This window comes from Saccopteryx bilineata, chromosome 12 (assembly GCF_036850765.1).
Source record: "Saccopteryx bilineata isolate mSacBil1 chromosome 12, mSacBil1_pri_phased_curated, whole genome shotgun sequence".
Lineage (NCBI taxonomy): Eukaryota > Metazoa > Chordata > Mammalia > Chiroptera > Emballonuridae > Saccopteryx > Saccopteryx bilineata.
The window spans coordinates 58502585-58526061 of NC_089501.1; the positions used below are offsets into that span (position 1 = coordinate 58502585).

At 52.4% G+C, this 23477-nt stretch overlaps 1 protein-coding gene across 6 annotated transcripts in view; it reads right to left on the reverse strand.

The window, feature by feature from the left end:
- The window catches only part of PHF10 (PHD finger protein 10), a 36072-nt gene that overhangs the window by 4848 nt on the left and 7747 nt on the right, over positions 1–23477 (reverse strand). For all 6 annotated transcript variants that reach the window (XM_066248171.1, XM_066248170.1, XM_066248175.1 and 3 more), the window contains exons 5-9: positions 21536–21669; positions 21290–21439; positions 20645–20754; positions 18019–18172; positions 2275–2427 (exon numbers count right to left, since the gene is read on the reverse strand). In XM_066248171.1, the coding sequence (XP_066104268.1) occupies positions 2275–2427; positions 18019–18172; positions 20645–20754; positions 21290–21439; positions 21536–21669 (701 nt within the window). The remainder of the gene's footprint in view (positions 1–2274; positions 2428–18018; positions 18173–20644; positions 20755–21289; positions 21440–21535; positions 21670–23477) is intronic.

The following is a 23477-nucleotide window of genomic DNA, read 5'->3' on the forward strand; positions in this document are numbered from 1 at the left end:
AGTCCCCCTGAAGATCAACAAACAGAACCCTAGGCGTGTCTGATGCAGTCGCCTCTCCTTAAAACCGCAACATCACAGTTTCATTACTGACAAGAAGGTTAAAAAAATATTCATCCCAATAGTTCTCAGCATCCCAAATAAAAGGCTCACAATACACTTATTTTCTTGCTTAAAAAGTAACCAAAGATAAGCGAGAGTTTCGTGGTAGCACTAATATAGCATAGATTTTAATTATATACTTGTAATGTAGGCCTGAATCCTAAAAGTTATGCTTTAATTGCAGGTTAATGTAACCTAAACAATACTGTCCTACAGGTTAAGGGCAAGCATGAGTGAATCTTACCAAGCAAGACATCAGATACATTATCCGTTTTCTTAACTCCTGTATTTTAAAACATATATCTACGACCTTAGGCTTGAAGTATCCTAATATTTAGGCACATCTTGGCTTATTAATACTTTTCATAGAGGTTAACTGTAATAAACATGTTCACATTAATGCATTAAGTCTAAATACTCACTGTCCCAGAATGAACTCCCTGACCCACTTTCAGTCCGGGAGACTGACTGTGTTTTCTGCACGTCAGCTCCCTCGAGCACTGCCCACCGAGGTACCAGGGACTCCTCCGTCGTAAAGCAATGCTGGGACTGCGGGTCTCCTTCCCCAGCCTCCACTGACACATCCACTCCATGTCCTCCTCAGCCCATGATTCAGTCTCACTGAAAGACCTCTGTCCCGGCCAGTGCACTCTAGTGGCCACCCTCCTGTCAGACCAGCAGCCCACAGTGTAGTGGCCACCCTCCTGTCAGACCAGCAGCCCACAGTGTAGTGGCCACCCTCCTGTCAGACCAGCAGCCCACAGTGTAGTGGCCACCCTCCTGTCAGACCAGCAGCCCACAGTGTAGTGGCCACCCTCCTGTCAGACCAGCAGCCCACAGTGTAGTGGCCACCCTCCTGTCAGACCAGCAGCCCACAGTGTAGCACACACCAGGCTAACTTGCCAAAATTAAAGCTTTGGAGTATGCTTTTAATTTAAGCATTAACTTATATGTTTTGTTTAAAAAAATTGGATAAGCTACATATGTGAAAATAAGTCCAAAACATCACACTGCCGCAGCAGCCTGTCACACCCTAGGAAGCCAATCCTGCAGAATGAAGCTTAACTGGTTGCCTTAGGCTAGAAAAACCTAAGTTTCTAAGAGGCATTTAAAGTTGTACAGGTATTTTCTAACTAAGTGTGGAATACACTCACTTCAGGGAAAGGAAGGGACACAGGAAGTCGGAGGCCGGGCTGGGCTGCAGGACGCGGTGAGCAGCACCCTGGGGCCTGCTCTGGTTCATCCGCAACGCCAGCGCTGACACACAACAGGTGTTAGCAACGCTGCTTGGCATAGCTTCTCACCACCCCACTCTCGAATGCGCCTTCAAACACTTTCACAACCACAAATAGAAGCACTCTGGTATGTGCCGGACCCAAACAGCCGTGTCTTACTATTACCACCCACACGCACAGCTGCGCAGCTCACGCCACCCCGTTGGCGCCACCCCCGACCCCCGTGCGAATCGCCCAGCCCTCTGGAGAGGAAGGGCGGACATGAGGATGAAACACTAAAGACAATCAAGTTGCCAACAGCGTCCACTACCTCACTGAGAGGAGCCAAGTCAAAGAGGGAGCAAGTTACCTCACAAAATGGTGTTAAATGGCCTATTTGCCAAGATCAGGCTGAAAACTGTCACAATGATTTTTAGTATATCAGAGGTTTTATCACTTTCTATCAGAATCAGCTGGATTTGGCAGGTGGATCAATTAATCCCTATCTGACACCCAGGTCTTTCTAAACGAAAGGCACTCAGACAAAGGGCCTGATCAACGAGCACATCCAGCCACCTGTTACAGCTCAGTGTCTTCAGTTCTACTAAATACTAGGATAGTAACAACGTCTGCTAATTATGACCTTTACTCCGAGGAAACAAAGAATAAAGTTCTGCCTATCAAATAATTTTTAAAAAGCCCATACTTGCCTGGTTATTAAAAAAAAAAAGACTCTCTTATAAATCGTACACATACAGAAGACAGACGCTAGACCACAGCCAGAGTGACAGCCGCCAGGACAGAGGAGGCCGACAGAGGAGGCCGACAGAGGGCACAGGCCAGAGGAGCAGCTAGTGAGGTGCGGCGGCAGCGGCTCCACAACTTTGAGATTCAAAGGTAAGTATCTCAGGGAGAAAGGCTGGTCGGGAAGGAAGCGGAGTCAGGGGCTTTTTTCTTCTACCTTGTACCCGGGAACTGACTTGGACAGTACAGAGCGCTTCGCAGCGTCCTTCCGGGGCGTGGCGGCTTTGTCCTTGGGCCTCTGTCTCCCCGGGAAGGCCTCCTCCTGGCCCTCGGGAAGGCCTTCGCCCTCGGACACGTTGCCGGAGCTGTCCTGCAGGCCAAAGACACAGAAATTCCTCGGAATCCACACAGTTTGAGCCCGAGTTGTAAAAACTACAGGAAACACTCAAAAAAGTACTTCAAGTTTCATAAACTTAAAAATAAAGATAAACCTAAATCTAAGAGAACTTTTCCTCCTGGAGACTAAAGCCAGTCGAGGAGAGCACCCTGCTGGGTACACCGTCCACTCTGCACTCCGCCTTCCGACGTCATCACAGGAACAGAGCTGCCGGCCTGGGCTGGGCCGCCACACACCTGCGTGTCACAGGGAGCACACTTGCTTCACACAAAGACAGTGTTCACAAAACAACTGTTAAATACGCACGGGTGTCCTGCTGAGTGATGGAAGCCACTGGACAAGGTCATCCCAGACAAACTAGATGACGCAGAACCAGGGTCACCAAACATCTGACACGTTTTAGATGTTCAAATGTTCAAAGTTTAAGGGTTCAATATCTGATCACTTAATCTACTTTTTAACTTGAATTTTTCTAACTAAAATGAGAATGTTAGGTTGGTATAAATTATGAAAATTGCAAGTTAAAAAACCAGGTTCTCGCCCTGGCTGGTTGGCTCAGCAGTAGAGCGTCGGCCTGGCATGTGGGGGACCCGGGTTCGATACCCGGCCCGGGCACATAGGAGAAGCGCCCGTTTGCTTCTCCACTCCCCCTCCTTCCTCTCTGTCTCTCTCTTCCCCTCCCGCAGCCGAGGCTCCATTGGAGAAAAGATGCCCGGGCACTGAGGATGGCTCCTTGGCCTCTGCCCCAGGTGCTAGAGTGGCTCTGGTCCCGGCAGAGCGACGCCCCGGAGGGGCAGAGCATCGCCCCCTGCTGGGCAGAGCGTCGCGTGCCGGGTGGATCCCGGTCGGGCACATGCGGGAGTCTGTCTGACTGTCTCTCCCCGTTTCCAGCTTCAGAAAAATACAAAAAAAAAAAAAAAAACCAGGTTCTCCACAACCTGTAAACACTGCGGTGACTACGGAAACGTGTGCCTTTCTCCTCTCGCGTTCATGCTTGTCCCTGTGCAGACACCCAGATCCATGCACACTCTCACCCACCAACACTGTGCCCTCACACCCAGATCCATGCACACTCTCACCCCAACACTGTGCCCTCACACCCAGATCCATGCACACTCTCACCCACCAACACTGTGCCCTCACACCCAGATCCATGCACACTCTCACCCCAACACTGTGCCCTCACACCCAGATCCATGCACACTCTCACCCACCAACACTGTGCCCTCACACCCAGATCCATGCACACTCTCACCCATCAACACTGTGCCCTCACACCCAGATTCATGCACACTCTCACCCACCAACACTGTGCCCTCACACCCAGATCCATACACACTCTCACCCACCAACACTGTGCCCTCACACCCAGATCCATGCACACTCTCACCCCAACACTGTGCCCTCACACCCAGATTCATACACACTCTCACCCACCAACACTGTGCCCTCACACCCAGATCCATGCACACTCTCACCCCAACACTGTGCCCTCACACCCAGATTCATACACACTCTCACCCACCAACACTGTGCCCTCACACCCAGATTCATGCACACTCTCACCCCAACACTGTGCCCTCACACCCAGATCCATGCACACTCTCACCCATCAACACTGTGCCCTCACACCCAGATCCATGCACACTCTCACCCCAACACTGTGCCCTCACACCCAGATTCATGCACACTCTCACCCATCAACACTGTGCCCTCACACCCAGATCCATACACACTCTCACCCACCAACACTGTGCCCTCACACCCAGATCCATGCACACTCTCACCCACCAACACTGTGCCCTCACACCCAGATCCATGCACACTCTCACCCACCAACACTGTGCCCTCACACCCAGATCCATGCACACTCTCACCCCAACACTGTGCCCTCACACCCAGATCCATGCACACTCTCACCCAACAACACTGTGCCCTCACACCCAGATCCATGCACACTCTCACCCCAACACTGTGCCCTCACACCCAGATTCATACACACTCTCACCCACCAACACTGTGCCCTCACACCCAGATTCATGCACACTCTCACCCCAACACTGTGCCCTCACACCCAGATCCATGCACACTCTCACCCATCAACACTGTGCCCTCACACCCAGATTCATGCACACTCTCACCCCAACACTGTGCCCTCACACCCAGATTCATGCACACTCTCACCCACCAACACTGTGCCCTCACACCCAGATCCATGCACACTCTCACCCCAACAACACTGTGCCCTCACACCCAGATCCATGCACACTCTCACCCCAACACTGTGCCCTCACACCCAGATTCATACACACTCTCACCCACCAACACTGTGCCCTCACACCCAGATCCATACACACTCTCACCCCAACACTGTGCCCTCACACCCAGATCCATGCACACTCTCACCCATCAACACTGTGCCCTCACACCCAGATTCATGCACACTCTCACCCCAACACTGTGCCCTCACACCCAGATTCATGCACACTCTCACCCACCAACACTGTGCCCTCACACCCAGATCCATACACACTCTCACCCCAACACTGTGCCCTCACACCCAGATCCATGCACACTCTCACCCACCAACACTGTGCCCTCACACCCAGATCCATACACACTCTCACCCCAACACTGTGCCCTCACACCCAGATCCATGCACACTCTCACCCACCAACACTGTGCCCTCACACCCAGATTCATGCACACTCTCACCCCAACACTGTGCCCTCACACCCAGATCCATGCACACTCTCACCCCAACACTGTGCCCTCACACCCAGATCCATGCACACTCTCACCCCAACACTGTGCCCTCACACCCAGATTCATACACACTCTCACCCACCAACACTGTGCCCTCACACCCAGATCCATACACACTCTCACCCCAACACTGTGCCCTCACACCCAGATCCATGCACACTCTCACCCCACCAACACTGTGCCCTCACACCCAGATCCATGCACACTCTCACCCCAACACTGTGCCCTCACACCCAGATTCATACACACTCTCACCCACCAACACTGTGCCCTCACACCCAGATCCATACACACTCTCACCCCAACACTGTGCCCTCACACCCAGATCCATGCACACTCTCACCCCAACACTGTGCCCTCACACCCAGATCCATACACACTCTCACCCACCAACACTGTGCCCTCACACCCAGATCCATACACACTCTCACCCACCAACACTGTGCCCTCACACCCAGATCCATGCACACTCTCACCCCAACACTGTGCCCTCACACCCAGATCCATGCACACTCTCACCCACCAACACTGTGCCCTCACACCCAGATCCATGCACACTCTCACCCCACCAACACTGTGCCCTCACACCCAGATCCATACACACTCTCACCCCAACACTGTGCCCTGACACCCAGATCCATGCACACTCTCACCCCAACACTGTGCCCTCACACCCAGATCCATACACACTCTCACCCACCAACACTGTGCCCTCACACCCAGATCCATACACACTCTCACCCACCAACACTGTGCCCTCACACCCAGATCCATACACACTCTCACCCACCAACACTGTGCCCTCACACCCAGATCCATACACACTCTCACCCCACCAACACTGTGCCCTCACACCCAGATTCATACACACTCTCACCCACCAACACTGTGCCCTCACACCCAGATCCATGCACACTCTCACCCCACCAACACTGTGCCCTCACACCCAGATTCATACACACTCTCACCCACCAACACTGTGCCCTCACACCCAGATTCATGCACACTCTCACCCCACCAACACTGTGCCCTCACACCCAGATCCATGCACACTCTCACCCACCAACACTGTGCCCTCACACCCAGATTCATGCACACTCTCACCCCACCAACACTGTGCCCTCACACCCAGATCCATGCACACTCTCACCCCAACACTGTGCCCTCACACCCAGATTCATACACACTCTCACCCACCAACACTGTGCCCTCACACCCAGATCCATACACACTCTCACCCCAACACTGTGCCCTCACACCCAGATCCATGCACACTCTCACCCCAACACTGTGCCCTCACACCCAGATCCATGCACACTCTCACCCATCAACACTGTGCCCTCACACCCAGATTCATGCACACTCTCACCCACCAACACTGTGCCCTCACACCCAGATCCATGCACACTCTCACCCACCAACACTGTGCCCTCACACCCAGATCCATGCACACTCTCACCCCAACACTGTGCCCTCACACCCAGATTCATACACACTCTCACCCACCAACACTGTGCCCTCACACCCAGATCCATGCACACTCTCACCCCAACACTGTGCCCTCACACCCAGATTCATACACACTCTCACCCACCAACACTGTGCCCTCACACCCAGATCCATGCACACTCTCACCCCAACACTGTGCCCTCACACCCAGATCCATGCACACTCTCACCCATCAACACTGTGCCCTCACACCCAGATCCATGCACACTCTCACCCCAACACTGTGCCCTCACACCCAGATTCATGCACACTCTCACCCATCAACACTGTGCCCTCACACCCAGATCCATGCACACTCTCACCCCAACACTGTGCCCTCACACCCAGATCCATGCACACTCTCACCCAACACTGTGCCCTCACACCCAGATTCATGCACACTCTCACCCATCAACACTGTGCCCTCACACCCAGATCCATGCAAACTCTCACCCCAACACTGTGCCCTCACACCCAGATCCATGCACACTCTCACCCAACAACACTGTGCCCTCACACCCAGATCCATGCACACTCTCACCCCAACACTGTGCCCTCACACCCAGATTCATACACACTCTCACCCACCAACACTGTGCCCTCACACCCAGATTCATGCACACTCTCACCCCAACACTGTGCCCTCACACCCAGATCCATGCACACTCTCACCCATCAACACTGTGCCCTCACACCCAGATTCATGCACACTCTCACCCCAACACTGTGCCCTCACACCCAGATTCATGCACACTCTCACCCACCAACACTGTGCCCTCACACCCAGATCCATGCACACTCTCACCCCAACAACACTGTGCCCTCACACCCAGATCCATGCACACTCTCACCCCAACACTGTGCCCTCACACCCAGATTCATACACACTCTCACCCACCAACACTGTGCCCTCACACCCAGATCCATACACACTCTCACCCCAACACTGTGCCCTCACACCCAGATCCATGCACACTCTCACCCATCAACACTGTGCCCTCACACCCAGATTCATGCACACTCTCACCCCAACACTGTGCCCTCACACCCAGATTCATGCACACTCTCACCCACCAACACTGTGCCCTCACACCCAGATCCATACACACTCTCACCCCAACACTGTGCCCTCACACCCAGATCCATGCACACTCTCACCCACCAACACTGTGCCCTCACACCCAGATCCATACACACTCTCACCCCAACACTGTGCCCTCACACCCAGATCCATGCACACTCTCACCCACCAACACTGTGCCCTCACACCCAGATTCATGCACACTCTCACCCCAACACTGTGCCCTCACACCCAGATCCATGCACACTCTCACCCCAACACTGTGCCCTCACACCCAGATCCATGCACACTCTCACCCCAACACTGTGCCCTCACACCCAGATTCATACACACTCTCACCCACCAACACTGTGCCCTCACACCCAGATCCATACACACTCTCACCCCAACACTGTGCCCTCACACCCAGATCCATGCACACTCTCACCCCACCAACACTGTGCCCTCACACCCAGATCCATGCACACTCTCACCCCAACACTGTGCCCTCACACCCAGATTCATACACACTCTCACCCACCAACACTGTGCCCTCACACCCAGATCCATACACACTCTCACCCCAACACTGTGCCCTCACACCCAGATCCATGCACACTCTCACCCCAACACTGTGCCCTCACACCCAGATCCATACACACTCTCACCCACCAACACTGTGCCCTCACACCCAGATCCATACACACTCTCACCCACCAACACTGTGCCCTCACACCCAGATCCATGCACACTCTCACCCCAACACTGTGCCCTCACACCCAGATCCATGCACACTCTCACCCACCAACACTGTGCCCTCACACCCAGATCCATGCACACTCTCACCCCACCAACACTGTGCCCTCACACCCAGATCCATACACACTCTCACCCCAACACTGTGCCCTCACACCCAGATCCATGCACACTCTCACCCCAACACTGTGCCCTCACACCCAGATCCATACACACTCTCACCCACCAACACTGTGCCCTCACACCCAGATCCATACACACTCTCACCCACCAACACTGTGCCCTCACACCCAGATCCATACACACTCTCACCCACCAACACTGTGCCCTCACACCCAGATCCATACACACTCTCACCCCACCAACACTGTGCCCTCACACCCAGATTCATACACACTCTCACCCACCAACACTGTGCCCTCACACCCAGATCCATGCACACTCTCACCCCACCAACACTGTGCCCTCACACCCAGATTCATACACACTCTCACCCACCAACACTGTGCCCTCACACCCAGATTCATGCACACTCTCACCCCACCAACACTGTGCCCTCACACCCAGATCCATGCACACTCTCACCCACCAACACTGTGCCCTCACACCCAGATTCATGCACACTCTCACCCCACCAACACTGTGCCCTCACACCCAGATCCATGCACACTCTCACCCCAACACTGTGCCCTCACACCCAGATTCATACACACTCTCACCCACCAACACTGTGCCCTCACACCCAGATCCATACACACTCTCACCCCAACACTGTGCCCTCACACCCAGATCCATGCACACTCTCACCCCAACACTGTGCCCTCACACCCAGATCCATACACACTCTCACCCACCAACACTGTGCCCTCACACCCAGATCCATACACACTCTCACCCACCAACACTGTGCCCTCACACCCAGATCCATGCACACTCTCACCCCAACACTGTGCCCTCACACCCAGATCCATGCACACTCTCACCCACCAACACTGTGCCCTCACACCCAGATCCATGCACACTCTCACCCCACCAACACTGTGCCCTCACACCCAGATCCATGCACACTCTCACCCACCAACACTGTGCCCTCACACCCAGATTCATGCACACTCTCACCCCAACACTGTGCCCTCACACCCAGATCCATGCACACTCTCACCAAAAAACTGTGCCCTCACACCCAGATCCATGCACACTCTCACCCACCAACACTGTGCCCTCACACCCAGATCCATGCACACTCTCACCCCAACACTGTGCCCTCACACCCAGATTCATGCACACTCTCACCCCAACACTGTGCCCTCACACCCAGATCCATGCACACTCTCACCCCAACACTGTGCCCTCACACCCAGATCCATGCACACTCTCACCCACCAACACTGTGCCCTCACACCCAGATCCATGCACACTCTCACCCAACAACACTGTGCCCTCAAACCCAGATCCATGCACACTCTCACCCACCAACACTGTGCCCTCACACCCAGATCCATGCACACTCTCACCCCAACACTGTGCCCTCACACCCAGATCCATGCACACTCTCACCCCAACAACACTGTGCCCTCACACCCAGATCCATGCACACTCTCACCCACCAACACTGTGCCCTCACACCCAGATCCATACACACTCTCACCCCAACAACACTGTGCCCTCACACCCAGATTCATGCACACTCTCACCCACCAACACTGTGCCCTCACACCCAGATTCATACACACTCTCACCCACCAACACTGTGCCCTCACACCCAGATCCATGCACACTCTCACCCACCAACACTGTGCCCTCACACCCAGATCCATGCACACTCTCACCCCAACAACACTGTGCCCTCACACCCAGATCCATGCACACTCTTACCCCAACACTGTGCCCTCACACCCAGATTCATGCACACTCTCACCCATCAACACTGTGCCCTCACACCCAGATCCATGCACACTCTCACCCACCAACACTGTGCCCTCACACCCAGATCCATGCACACTCTCACCCCAACACTGTGCCCTCACACCCAGATCCATGCACACTCTCACCCCAACAACACTGTGCCCTCACACCCAGATCCATGCACACTCTCACCCCAACAACACTGTGCCCTCACACCCAGATCCATACACACTCTCACCCCAACAACACTGTGCCCTCACACCCAGATTCATGCACACTCTCACCCACCAACACTGTGCCCTCACACCCAGATTCATGCACACTCTCACCCCAACAACACTGTGCCCTCACACCCAGATCCATACACACTCTCACCCCATCAACACTGTGCCCTCACACCCAGATCCATACACACTCTCACCCCAACAACACTGTGCCCTCACACCCAGATTCATGCACACTCTCACCCACCAACACTGTGCCCTCACACCCAGATTCATACACACTCTCACCCACCAACACTGTGCCCTCACACCCAGATCCATGCACACTCTCACCCACCAACACTGTGCCCTCACACCCAGATCCATGCACACTCTCACCCCAACAACACTGTGCCCTCACACCCAGATCCATGCACACTCTCACCCCAACACTGTGCCCTCACACCCAGATTCATGCACACTCTCACCCATCAACACTGTGCCCTCACACCCAGATCCATGCACACTCTCACCCCAACAACACTGTGCCCTCACACCCAGATCCATGCACACTCTCACCCCAACAACACTGTGCCCTCACACCCAGATCCATGCACACTCTCACCCCAACAACACTGTGCCCTCACACCCAGATCCATACACACTCTCACCCACCAACACTGTGCCCTCACACCCAGATCCATGCACACTCTCACCCATCAACACTGTGCCCTCACACCCAGATTCATGCACACTCTCACCCCAACACTGTGCCCTCACACCCAGATCCATACACACTCTCACCCCATCAACACTGTGCCCTCACACCCAGATCCATACACACTCTCACCCCAACAACACTGTGCCCTCACACCCAGATCCATACACACTCTCACCCCATCAACACTGTGCCCTCACACCCAGATCCATACACACTCTCACCCCAACAACACTGTGCCCTCACACCCAGATTCATGCACACTCTCACCCACCAACACTGTGCCCTCACACCCAGATTCATACACACTCTCACCCACCAACACTGTGCCCTCACACCCAGATTCATGCACACTCTCACCCACCAACACTGTGCCCTCACACCCAGATCCATGCACACTCTCACCCCAACAACACTGTGCCCTCACACCCAGATCCATGCACACTCTCACCCCAACACTGTGCCCTCACACCCAGATTCATGCACACTCTCACCCATCAACACTGTGCCCTCACACCCAGATCCATGCACACTCTCACCCACCAACACTGTGCCCTCACACCCAGATCCATGCACACTCTCACCCCAACACTGTGCCCTCACACCCAGATCCATGCACACTCTCACCCCAACAACACTGTGCCCTCACACCCAGATCCATGCACACTCTCACCCCAACAACACTGTGCCCTCACACCCAGATCCATGCACACTCTCACCCCAACAACACTGTGCCCTCACACCCAGATTCATGCACACTCTCACCCACCAACACTGTGCCCTCACACCCAGATTCATGCACACTCTCACCCCACCAACACTTTGCCCTCACACCCAGATTCATGCACACTCTCACCCCAACAACACTGTGCCCTCACACCCAGATTCATGCACACTCTCACCCACCAACACTGTGCCCTCACACCCAGATTCATGCACACTCTCACCCACCAACACTGTGCCCTCACACCCAGATCCATGCACACTCTCACCCCACCAACACTGTGCCCTCACACCCAGATCCATGCACACTCTCACCCCAACAACACTGTGCCCTCACACCCAGATCCATGCACACTCTCACCCACCAACACTGTGCCCTCACACCCAGATTCATGCACACTCTCACCCCACCAACACTGTGCCCTCACACCCAGAATCATGCACACTCTCACCCACCAACACTGTGCCCTCACACCCAGATCCATGCACACTCTCACCCATCAACACTGTGCCCTCACACCCAGATTCATGCACACTCTCACCCCAACAACACTGTGCCCTCACACCCAGATCCATGCACACTCTCACCCACCAACACTGTGCCCTCACACCCAGATTCATGCACACTCTCACCCCACCAACACTGTGCCCTCACACCCAGATTCATGCACACTCTCACCCACCAACACTGTGCCCTCACACCCAGATCCATGCACACTCTCACCCATCAACACTGTGCCCTCACACCCAGATCCATGCACACTCTCACCCCAACAACACTGTGCCCTCACACCCAGATCCATGCACACTCTCACCCACCAACACTGTGCCCTCACACCCAGATTCATGCACACTCTCACCCCACCAACACTGTGCCCTCACACCCAGAATCATGCACACTCTCACCCACCAACACTGTGCCCTCACACCCAGATCCATGCACACTCTCACCCATCAACACTGTGCCCTCACACCCAGATTCATGCACACTCTCACCCCAACAACACTGTGCCCTCACACCCAGATCCATGCACACTCTCACCCACCAACACTGTGCCCTCACACCCAGATTCATGCACACTCTCACCCCACCAACACTGTGCCCTCACACCCAGATTCATGCACACTCTCACCCACCAACACTGTGCCCTCACACCCAGATCCATGCACACTCTCACCCATCAACACTGTGCCCTCACACCCAGATTCATGCACACTCTCACCCCAACAACACTGTGCCCTCACACCCAGATTCATGCACACTCTCACCCCAACAACACTGTGCCCTCACACCCAGATCCATGCACACTCTCACCCACCAACACTGTGCCCTCACACCCAGATCCATGCACACTCTCACCCACCAACACTGTGCCCTCACACCCAGATCCATGCACACTCTCACCCCAACACTGTGCCCTCACACCCAGATTCATACACACTCTCACCCACCAACACTGTGCCCTCACACCCAGATCCATGCACACTCTCACCCACCAACACTGTGCCCTCACACCCAGATCCATGCACACTCTCACCCCAACACTGTGCCCTCACACCCAGATTCATGCACACTCTCACCCCAACACTGTGCCCTCACACCCAGATCCATGCACACTCTCACCCCAACACTGTGCCCTCACACCCAGATCCATGCACACTCTCACCCACCAACACTGTGCCCTCACACCCAGATCCATGCACACTCTCACCCCAACAACACTGTGCCCTCACACCCAGATCCATGCACACTCTCACCCACCAACACTGTGCCCTCACACCCAGATTCATGCACACTCTCACCCACCAACACTGTGCCCTCACACCCAGATCCATACACACTCTCACCCACCAACACTGTGCCCTCACACCCAGATTCATGCACACTCTCACCCCAACACTGTGCCCTCACACCCAGATTCATACACACTCTCACCCACCAACACTGTGCCCTCACACCCAGATCCATGCACACTCTCACCCCAACAACACTGTGCCCTCACACCCAGATCCATGCACACTCTCACCCACCAACACTGTGCCCTCACACCCAGATTCATGCACACTCTCACCCCAACAACACTGTGCCCTCACACCCAGATCCATGCACACTCTCACCCACCAACACTGTGCCCTCACACCCAGATTCATGCACACTCTCACCCCAACACTGTGCCCTCACACCCAGATCCATGCACACTCTCACCCACCAACACTGTGCCCTCACACCCAGATTCATACACACTCTCACCCACCAACACTGTGCCCTCACACCCAGATCCATGCACACTCTCACCCACCAACACTGTGCCCTCACACCCAGATTCATGCACACTCTCACCCCAACAACACTGTGCCCTCACACCCAGATCCATGCACACTCTCACCCCAACACTGTGCCCTCACACCCAGATCCATGCACACTCTCACCCACCAACACTGTGCCCTCACACCCAGATCCATGCACACTCTCACCCATCAACACTGTGCCCTCACACCCAGATCCATGCACACTCTCACCCATCAACACTGTGCCCTCACACCCAGATCCATGCACACTCTCACCCATCAACACTGTGCCCTCACACCCAGATCCATGCACACTCTCACCCACCAACACTGTGCCCTCACACCCAGATTCATGCACACTCTCACCCCAACAACACTGTGCCCTCACACCCAGATTCATGCACACTCTCACCCACCAACACTGTGCCCTCACACCCAGATCCATGCACACTCTCACCCCAACACTGTGCCCTCACACCCAGATTCATGCACACTCTCACCCCAACACTGTGCCCTCACACCCAGATCCATGCACACTCTCACCCACCAACACTGTGCCCTCACACCCAGATCCATGCACACTCTCACCCATCAACACTGTGCCCTCACACCCAGATCCATGCACACTCTCACCCACCAACACTGTGCCCTCACACCCAGATCCATACACACTCTCACCCACCAACACTGTGCCCTCACACCCAGATTCATGCACACTCTCACCCCAACACTGTGCCCTCACACCCAGATCCATGCACACTCTCACCCCAACACTGTGCCCTCACACCCAGATCCATGCACACTCTCACCCACCAACACTGTGCCCTCACACCCAGATCCATGCACACTCTCACCCCAACAACACTGTGCCCTCACACCCAGATCCATGCACACTCTCACCCACCAACACTGTGCCCTCACACCCAGATTCATGCACACTCTCACCCACCAACACTGTGCCCTCACACCCAGATCCATGCACACTCTCACCCACCAACACTGTGCCCTCACACCCAGATTCATGCACACTCTCACCCCAACACTGTGCCCTCACACCCAGATTCATACACACTCTCACCCACCAACACTGTGCCCTCACACCCAGATCCATGCACACTCTCACCCCAACAACACTGTGCCCTCACACCCAGATCCATGCACACTCTCACCCACCAACACTGTGCCCTCACACCCAGATTCATGCACACTCTCACCCCAACAACACTGTGCCCTCACACCCAGATCCATGCACACTCTCACCCACCAACACTGTGCCCTCACACCCAGATTCATGCACACTCTCACCCCAACACTGTGCCCTCACACCCAGATCCATGCACACTCTCACCCACCAACACTGTGCCCTCACACCCAGATTCATACACACTCTCACCCACCAACACTGTGCCCTCACACCCAGATCCATGCACACTCTCACCCACCAACACTGTGCCCTCACACCCAGATTCATGCACACTCTCACCCCAACAACACTGTGCCCTCACACCCAGATCCATGCACACTCTCACCCCAACACTGTGCCCTCACACCCAGATCCATGCACACTCTCACCCACCAACACTGTGCCCTCACACCCAGATTCATGCACACTCTCACCCCACCAACACTGTGCCCTCACACCCAGATCCATGCACACTCTCACCCATCAACACTGTGCCCTCACACCCAGATCCATGCACACTCTCACCCACCAACACTGTGCCCTCACACCCAGATCCATGCACACTCTCACCCACCAACACTGTGCCCTCACACCCAGATTCATGCACACTCTCACCCCAACAACACTGTGCCCTCACACCCAGATTCATGCACACTCTCACCCACCAACACTGTGCCCTCACACCCAGATCCATGCACACTCTCACCCCAACACTGTGCCCTCACACCCAGATACATGCACACTCTCACCCCAACACTGTGCCCTCACACCCAGATCCATGCACACTCTCACCCACCAACACTGTGCCCTCACACCCAGATCCATGCACACTCTCACCCATCAACACTGTGCCCTCACACCCAGATCCATACACACTCTCACCCACCAACACTGTGCCCTCACACCCAGATCCATACACACTCTCACCCACCAACACTGTGCCCTCACACCCAGATTCATGCACACTCTCACCCCAACACTGTGCCCTCACACCCAGATCCATGCACACTCTCACCCCAACAACACTGTGCCCTCACACCCAGATCCATACACTCTCACCCCATCAACACTGTGCCCTCACACCCAGATCCATGCACACTCTCACCCTAACAACACTGTGCCCTCACACCCAGATCCATACACACTCTCACCCACCAACACTGTGCCCTCACTCCCAGATCCATGCACACTCTCACCCATCAACACTGTGCCCTCACACCCAGATCCATGCACACTCTCACCCACCAACAGTGTGCCCTCACACCCAGATCCATGCACACTCTCACCCACCAACACTGTGCCCTCACACCCAGATCCATGCACACTCTCACCCACCAACACTGTGCCCTCACACCCAGATTCATGCACACTCTCACCCACCAACACTGTGCCCTCATTTTTTAAAACACACAAAACTGGATTACACTGTGTACGTGTTTGTGAATGTGTATTTTAATATTTTTAAGTGTTATGTGCATTTTATCACATAGTTAAAAGTTCTCTAAACTCTCTATTATGTAAGTATACTATATCCCCCATAGTAGACATTAGGTTTACTTCTAATTTCCACAACAAAAAATAGGGTTTTACTACTCTCATAAATGTATTTTTTCTAATTAGACTGTCAGCAGCATCTCATTATGTCCTTTGTGTAAATTCTGTTAGTATATTTGTGAGATCACATTCTGCCAGAAGTTATAAATCTTGATATAAACTGTCAAAATGTCCTCCCGAAACGGTGGATGACATCGTACCACTACTAGCAGCGTGGCAAAGGTCAGCGTCTTCTCACCTCAGCAGATGACGAGGGAACAGCATCTTACTTTGTACAATGTATCAGTGTATCAGAAGCTGCTGGTTCCCAGGAAGGCGCTGCCCACTTATGGGCACATTGCCAGGTTCAGGCTGGCTACAGGGACACACTGAAACATGGCCAGTCGCCAAATATGCCGTACGGAATAAAATCAGAACCTGCACTGTGCTGGGTCTGCCCCCTCCCCCCCCCAGCTCACCAACCTCCCTACGGACTTGCCAATGCATTCTGCTGCAAAAAAAAAAAAAGTCACCCCGGAAAACCTAATAGCACAACATACAATTAGTATCCTTAACACCTTCCTAAAGGAAGCCTAAAATTATTACTTAAGCAATAGGAACACAAGGGAAGGTGCTCCCCCAAACCAAGAGGGTTCAATAAGTTTCTAAACCAATGTTCAGTTCGCTGGCCTAAGCTGCTCCTGATAACTAGAGGGCAGCTTCAAGTGTAACATTCACCAAGCCCAGCACAGCTGCACACCTGTGTGAACACACACAGCAAATAACTTTCCTCAGTGAAAGTTTCCTGACAATCATGTGCAACTGTCCTTTAAAAAAAAAAAAAAGGCTGGTGATACAAGTTAAACTGAACATTCCAGGAAAGCAATGAACAAAGCTCAAAGGGAGAGGAGACACCTCCTACTGAGACAAAGGTTCTTACCGAAGTGCCTTTATTTCTCCTTTTCTCGTCCCCTCGACCGTCCTCGGCATCATCTGAGTCACCGTCACTGTCGAGAGCAGGGAGCTCAGGGTCCAGAGGGGGCTCATACAGTGCTGTGTTTAACGGCAAATAGCGCAGTTCGTCCGGTGAGTACCTGAAGTCCAGAGCGATGTTTAGTTTTCCTTCATGATTAAACATGAACAACTAATCTTTGAGCTACACAGACGGCCTTAATGTTCTCAACCCCAAATACTAGTGGAAAATGATTAGAGGCAATAAATAATATTTCTTTTTGATGCTCAAGGAGGGATAAGTAATAAATTAAAAGCCTAGGCCCTGGCTGGGCAGCTCAGTGGATTAAAGTGTTGTCCCAAAATACCAAGGTTGTGGGTTCTATCCCTAGTCAGGACACATGTGGGAAGCAACCAATGAACACAGAACTAAGTCGAACAACAAATGAACGCTTCCCTCTTTCTCTCTCCCCCCTCCTTCCTGCCTCTAAAATGAAATAATAATAATTAAAAAGGCTAAACACTTATTCACCAGACTAAGAGTGTCAAATATGCATCTGGTTCTTATTATTAAGACGGCATCTCAGAGTGGCTCTGGTCGCAACATGGCGACGCCCAGGAGGGGCAGAGCATCGCCCCCTGGTGGGCAGAGCGTCGCCCCATGGTGGGCGTGCCGGGTGGATCCCGGTCGGGCGCATGCGGGAGTCTGTCTGACTGTCTCTCCCTGTTTCCAGCTTCAGAAAAATGCAAAAAAAAAAAAAAACAAAACAAAACAAAAAAAAAAGACGGCATCTCTTGGCTCTGGCTAGACAGATAGCTCAAGTGGGTGTGTGTCATCCTGATACATCAAAGCTGTGGGGTCAATCCCCAATCAGAGCACAGACAAGAATTAACAAATGAATGCACAGACAAGTAGAACAAGTGGATGTCTCTGTCTCTCTACCCCTTCCTCCTTCACTCTCTAAAATCAGTCAGTTTAAAGAAAGAAAATGTGTACTATTAAAAATGAGAACGTCTCTCCCGTTTACCCTCAACCCAAAACAACAAAATGGAAATGTCAGCAGCAATACAGACTCCCACAGAGACCTCAGCCCCACTGCCCAAGGCCCCCCTGCCTGGGGGTGCTGTGGCCACCTCACACACAAAACGGCAACCACGTGAGGATGAGACACACCAGCCCACAGGTCACAGCAGTGGTACATGACAGCCACGAAGAAACAATGTTCAGTAGTAAGTCGTGTAAACCAATTTGGGACGCGCATATTTTAGGAAACTGAATTTCTACTTTCTCTGAGCCCCGGGTGCACCAGCACCCTGCCCAGCTGACCTCATACGGCCGGCGTTCCCTGTGACCTCCACTCAGGAGCAGCTGCTGAGCCAGCATCTCCCTTCACTAAGGCACCACGCCCAAAATCACGGGGTTGGTTACACAGGCACATTGCATTTACTAGTTTTCTAACCCAGAATTAAAGAAGTTAAAACTTGCCAGCCTATGATTTAATTTGACTTTCAAACAGTGTTACGGCATACTCTACTCCACACACTCCTCTCTGAGCAGTGTTTCTCAGCCGCCTGCAGAGCAGTGCCCGGTGTTCTATGGAGACTGGGCGGCACAGACTTCTCGCGGCCCAGCAGTGTTACGGCATACTCTACTCCACACACTCCTCTCTGAGCAGTGTTTCTCAGCCGCCTGCAGAGCAGTGCCTGGTGTTCTATGGAGACTGGGCAGCCCAGACTTCTCGCGGCCCAGCAGTGTTACGGCATACTCTACTCCACACACTCCTCTCTGAGCAGTGTTTCTCAGCCGCCTGCAGAGCAGTGCCCGATGTTCTATGGAGACTGGGCCAGCACAGACTTCTCGCGGCCCAGCAGTGTTACGGCATACTCTACTCCACACACTCCTCTCTGAGCAGTGTTTCTCAGCCGCCTGCAGAGCAGTGCCCGATGTTCTATGGAGACTGGGCGGCACAGACTTCTCGCGGTCCAGCAGCAGTTGAAAACCACTGCACTGAAGCATATTCTCCCAAGAACAAGGGTCTAAAGCTGAAGTAAAAGCTAAGACTCTGACGCAAAAGGCGGTCAGGGCTGATTTCAGTTCCGTGCAGGCTGCAGGAAGCGACACGCAGCCTTCTGTCACGTGGAGAAGCAGTGCGGCCCCGCCAGGGCAGCTGGGACTGAGGCCCTGGACGCATGCCCCCTGCCTGCCCTCCGCAGGCGAAGCCATGCTTGACAACCTCATCTGCATGTGAGCTGGGTTTGGGGCTGGGTTTGGGGCCACGCCTGGGCCTGCGTTCCCACAAGCCTCCAGGGACGCCGGTGCCGCGGGCCGTGAACCACCCTCTGGGGTACGAGGTGCTTGCACCCTGCAGCTGCCGGAGCAACACAAAGGGTGGGCAGGGGGATGGGCAGCAGGTGCTCAGTCAAAAGACATCCAGGTCCCAGGGAAGAGAGCTCTTCACCACAGACCCACAGGAGACGGAGACTACGGGCACGGAGCTCAGACCACATCCTGTGGACAAACCCACAGAGCTAAGACCTTTTCGAAGGCCACGGCACCAGGCTCTGAGGTCCCTCAGCAACAGCCTAGACAAAGGGTAAATAAAATCACTGCGTACCTTTTGTAATATTCCTGGAACTGTCCGGGGATGAGGGCCACTGGGTAGGAGCTGACCTTGGTCCGCTCTGTGGGTAACACTCGGTACTTCCCTTGGGGCACCTGGATGACCTGGTGGACATGAGGGAGAGACAGCACTGACCCCTGCTGGGCCCGGGCTTCAGGACAGCAACCCCACTGCTCTCCTCCCCAAAGAGACATGAATGAGGGGCTGCTGCCTCAGGGAACAGTGGCGTGTCTAGCTCCACAGGGTAGGTTCTGTCCGGCTTTCCCGTGGTCATCGTTCCTGAAGAAAGGCAGTGTTCTCAGCTTTACTATCAATGGGGCCTGGGAAACTACCAACCCTCTGCAGCTCAGCTTCCGTATCTGTGAAATGGACGGAAACAGTTTCAACCTCAGTTAACTGTGAGGACTCAGCGAATCAACAGGAAAGGCTCCGACAGCGCCCCCTGGAGCACACCCCAGGGGCCACTCACGCTCAGCAGAATAAAGAGCAAAAGAAACCACACACACCCCCCTAACGATGACATCTCAAGCTCTGGGGAGAAAAGGACCTTCGCTGGCAAAGAAAGTAACGAGAAGGAGGCGTGAGCGTCAGCAACCGCGCGCAGTGCGCCAGGTGCAGGGACACAGAGGCAGCGCCTACGTGAGTCTGCAAGTCGAAGTACGCCCGTCTCTCCTCCATGCGCTCCCGGTTCAGGTTGCTGTTGAACTCAGCGGCTTTCCTGGCAGCTTTCTTAATGTACTCAGGCACTTTGCTGGCTTCCACTTTCTGTGTGTTCTGTTGTTGCATTTGCTGAAATAAAAATATTGCAACTGAAGTCACGTGCAACTTTACAAAATGTCCTTCTCCCCAGAACAAATGAAAGATACTAGTTAGCTCAATACTTACAGAATACTCCTTATAGTGATCTGTAATTCGCTGACGTTCTTTCTCTTGTAGAATAACAGAATATTCAGCATGCTTGGCAGGGTATTCTTTAATCATTAAATCAATCACTTCATCACTGCGCAATGCTGTTAAACCTATTTTACACCAAAAAAATGGGTAAAGAAAACCCATTAAAACTAAGTAAACAGCCTGAACAGAAGGTGGCGCAGTGGATAGAGCATCGGACTGGGATGCAAAGGACCTAGGTTCGAGACCCCGTGGTCACCAGCTTGCGCGTGGGCTCATCTGGTTTGAGCAAAAACCCACCAGCTTGAACCCAAGGTCGCTGGCTCCAGCAAGGGGTTACTCAGTCTGCTGAAGGCCCACGGTCAAGGCACATATGAGAAAGCAATCAATGAACAACTAAGGTGTTGCAACGCGCAAGAAAAACTAATGATTGATGCTTCTCATCTCTCTCCGTTCATGTCTGTCTGTCCCTGTCTATCCCTCTCTCTGACTCACTCTCTGTCTCTGTAAAAAAAAATTAAAAAAAATAAAATAAAAAAACTAAGTAAACAAAATCACTTTTTAAAACTTGCTTTTTCTTCAGGCTACTCTGCATTTAAGAGGTTCCCCATCAAGCAAAATAAATATTTTAACACATTTGAAGATAATAAAAATAAATTTGTAACATAAAGTCAAACAATTAAGAAATATGGGCACACAACAATCTCAATTCAAAATAAAAGAAATAAATTATCAAAGTTGCAAAAGCAAAATCAGTTTCTCAACAAAATGTTCCTTTTTTAAGATTCTGTGTACTATAGACATATATCCCTTCATTAGAAACAACTGCTAAGTGATAATGTGGCAGTAACAGAATAAAAGATGTAAAAAACAAAGAATTTTCAATACATTCCAGTTTTAGTCTTTGGATTTGATAAACTAAATTTCACCTACAGCATGAGCACACAAACACAAGTCACACAGGCAATTTACAAAACTCCAGGGTCAGATTATAAAAATTGCTGAGATCAATTCCCAAGTTTTTGTATTCAAAAGTAGCCATGCTGCATTAAAATGCTTGTGAGAGGAAAGTTACAAATAAAGCATAGAGATAACTGTTCAGAACTAAGAACTGAACAAAATTTTCCTTTCAAGAGATAAGGACCAGCCTGAGCAGGCGGTGGCGCAGTGGATACATACTGAACATCATGAATTGATTCTCTAAGCCTTTCTTTTAAAATCTGTGCATACTGAAAGAGAAAGGTGGAGAGATATGTGTTTAATTGCAAAATGAAATTTTACCTTTAAGAACCCTGGAGGAATGGGACATGGCTGCCACAAAGCTAGGAAATCCATTGTAACAAATGTCTATGATAATGTGGTTACTCAAGCCTAGATTCGCTAATTCACCCTACTATCAATTTGGTAAAAAAAAAAAAAAAGTCTAGCGCCTGACCGGGCAGTGTCGCAGTGGATAGAGTGTCGGACTGGGACACGGATGACCCAGGTTTGAAACCCCAATGTCACTGGCTTGAGCGTGGGCTCATCTGGTTTGAGCAAAGCTCACCAGCTTGAGCCCAAGGTCACTGGCTTAAGCAAGGGGTCACTCATTCTGCTGTAGCCCTCCCCCCACCCCCAGTCAAGACACATATGAGAGGCTGGCTGTCTGTCCCTACCTATCCCTCTCTCTGACTCTCGCTGTCTCTGTAGAAAAAACAAACAAAGAAAAAAAAAAGGACCAAAACTTTTATAAAGCACTACACAAATTTTCCACACAAGACATACATATTTCAGACTTCTGTGAATGTTATTAGAAAACAGTATTGTTACAAAATAGTCTTCTTTGTACTTCTTTAACAGTAATCAAAAATAAAATCATTTAGTATTAAAATAATTCAATCTATTTTATTAAATTTATAAAATATTTTAGGAAAAAAGATAAATACTCATCCAACAT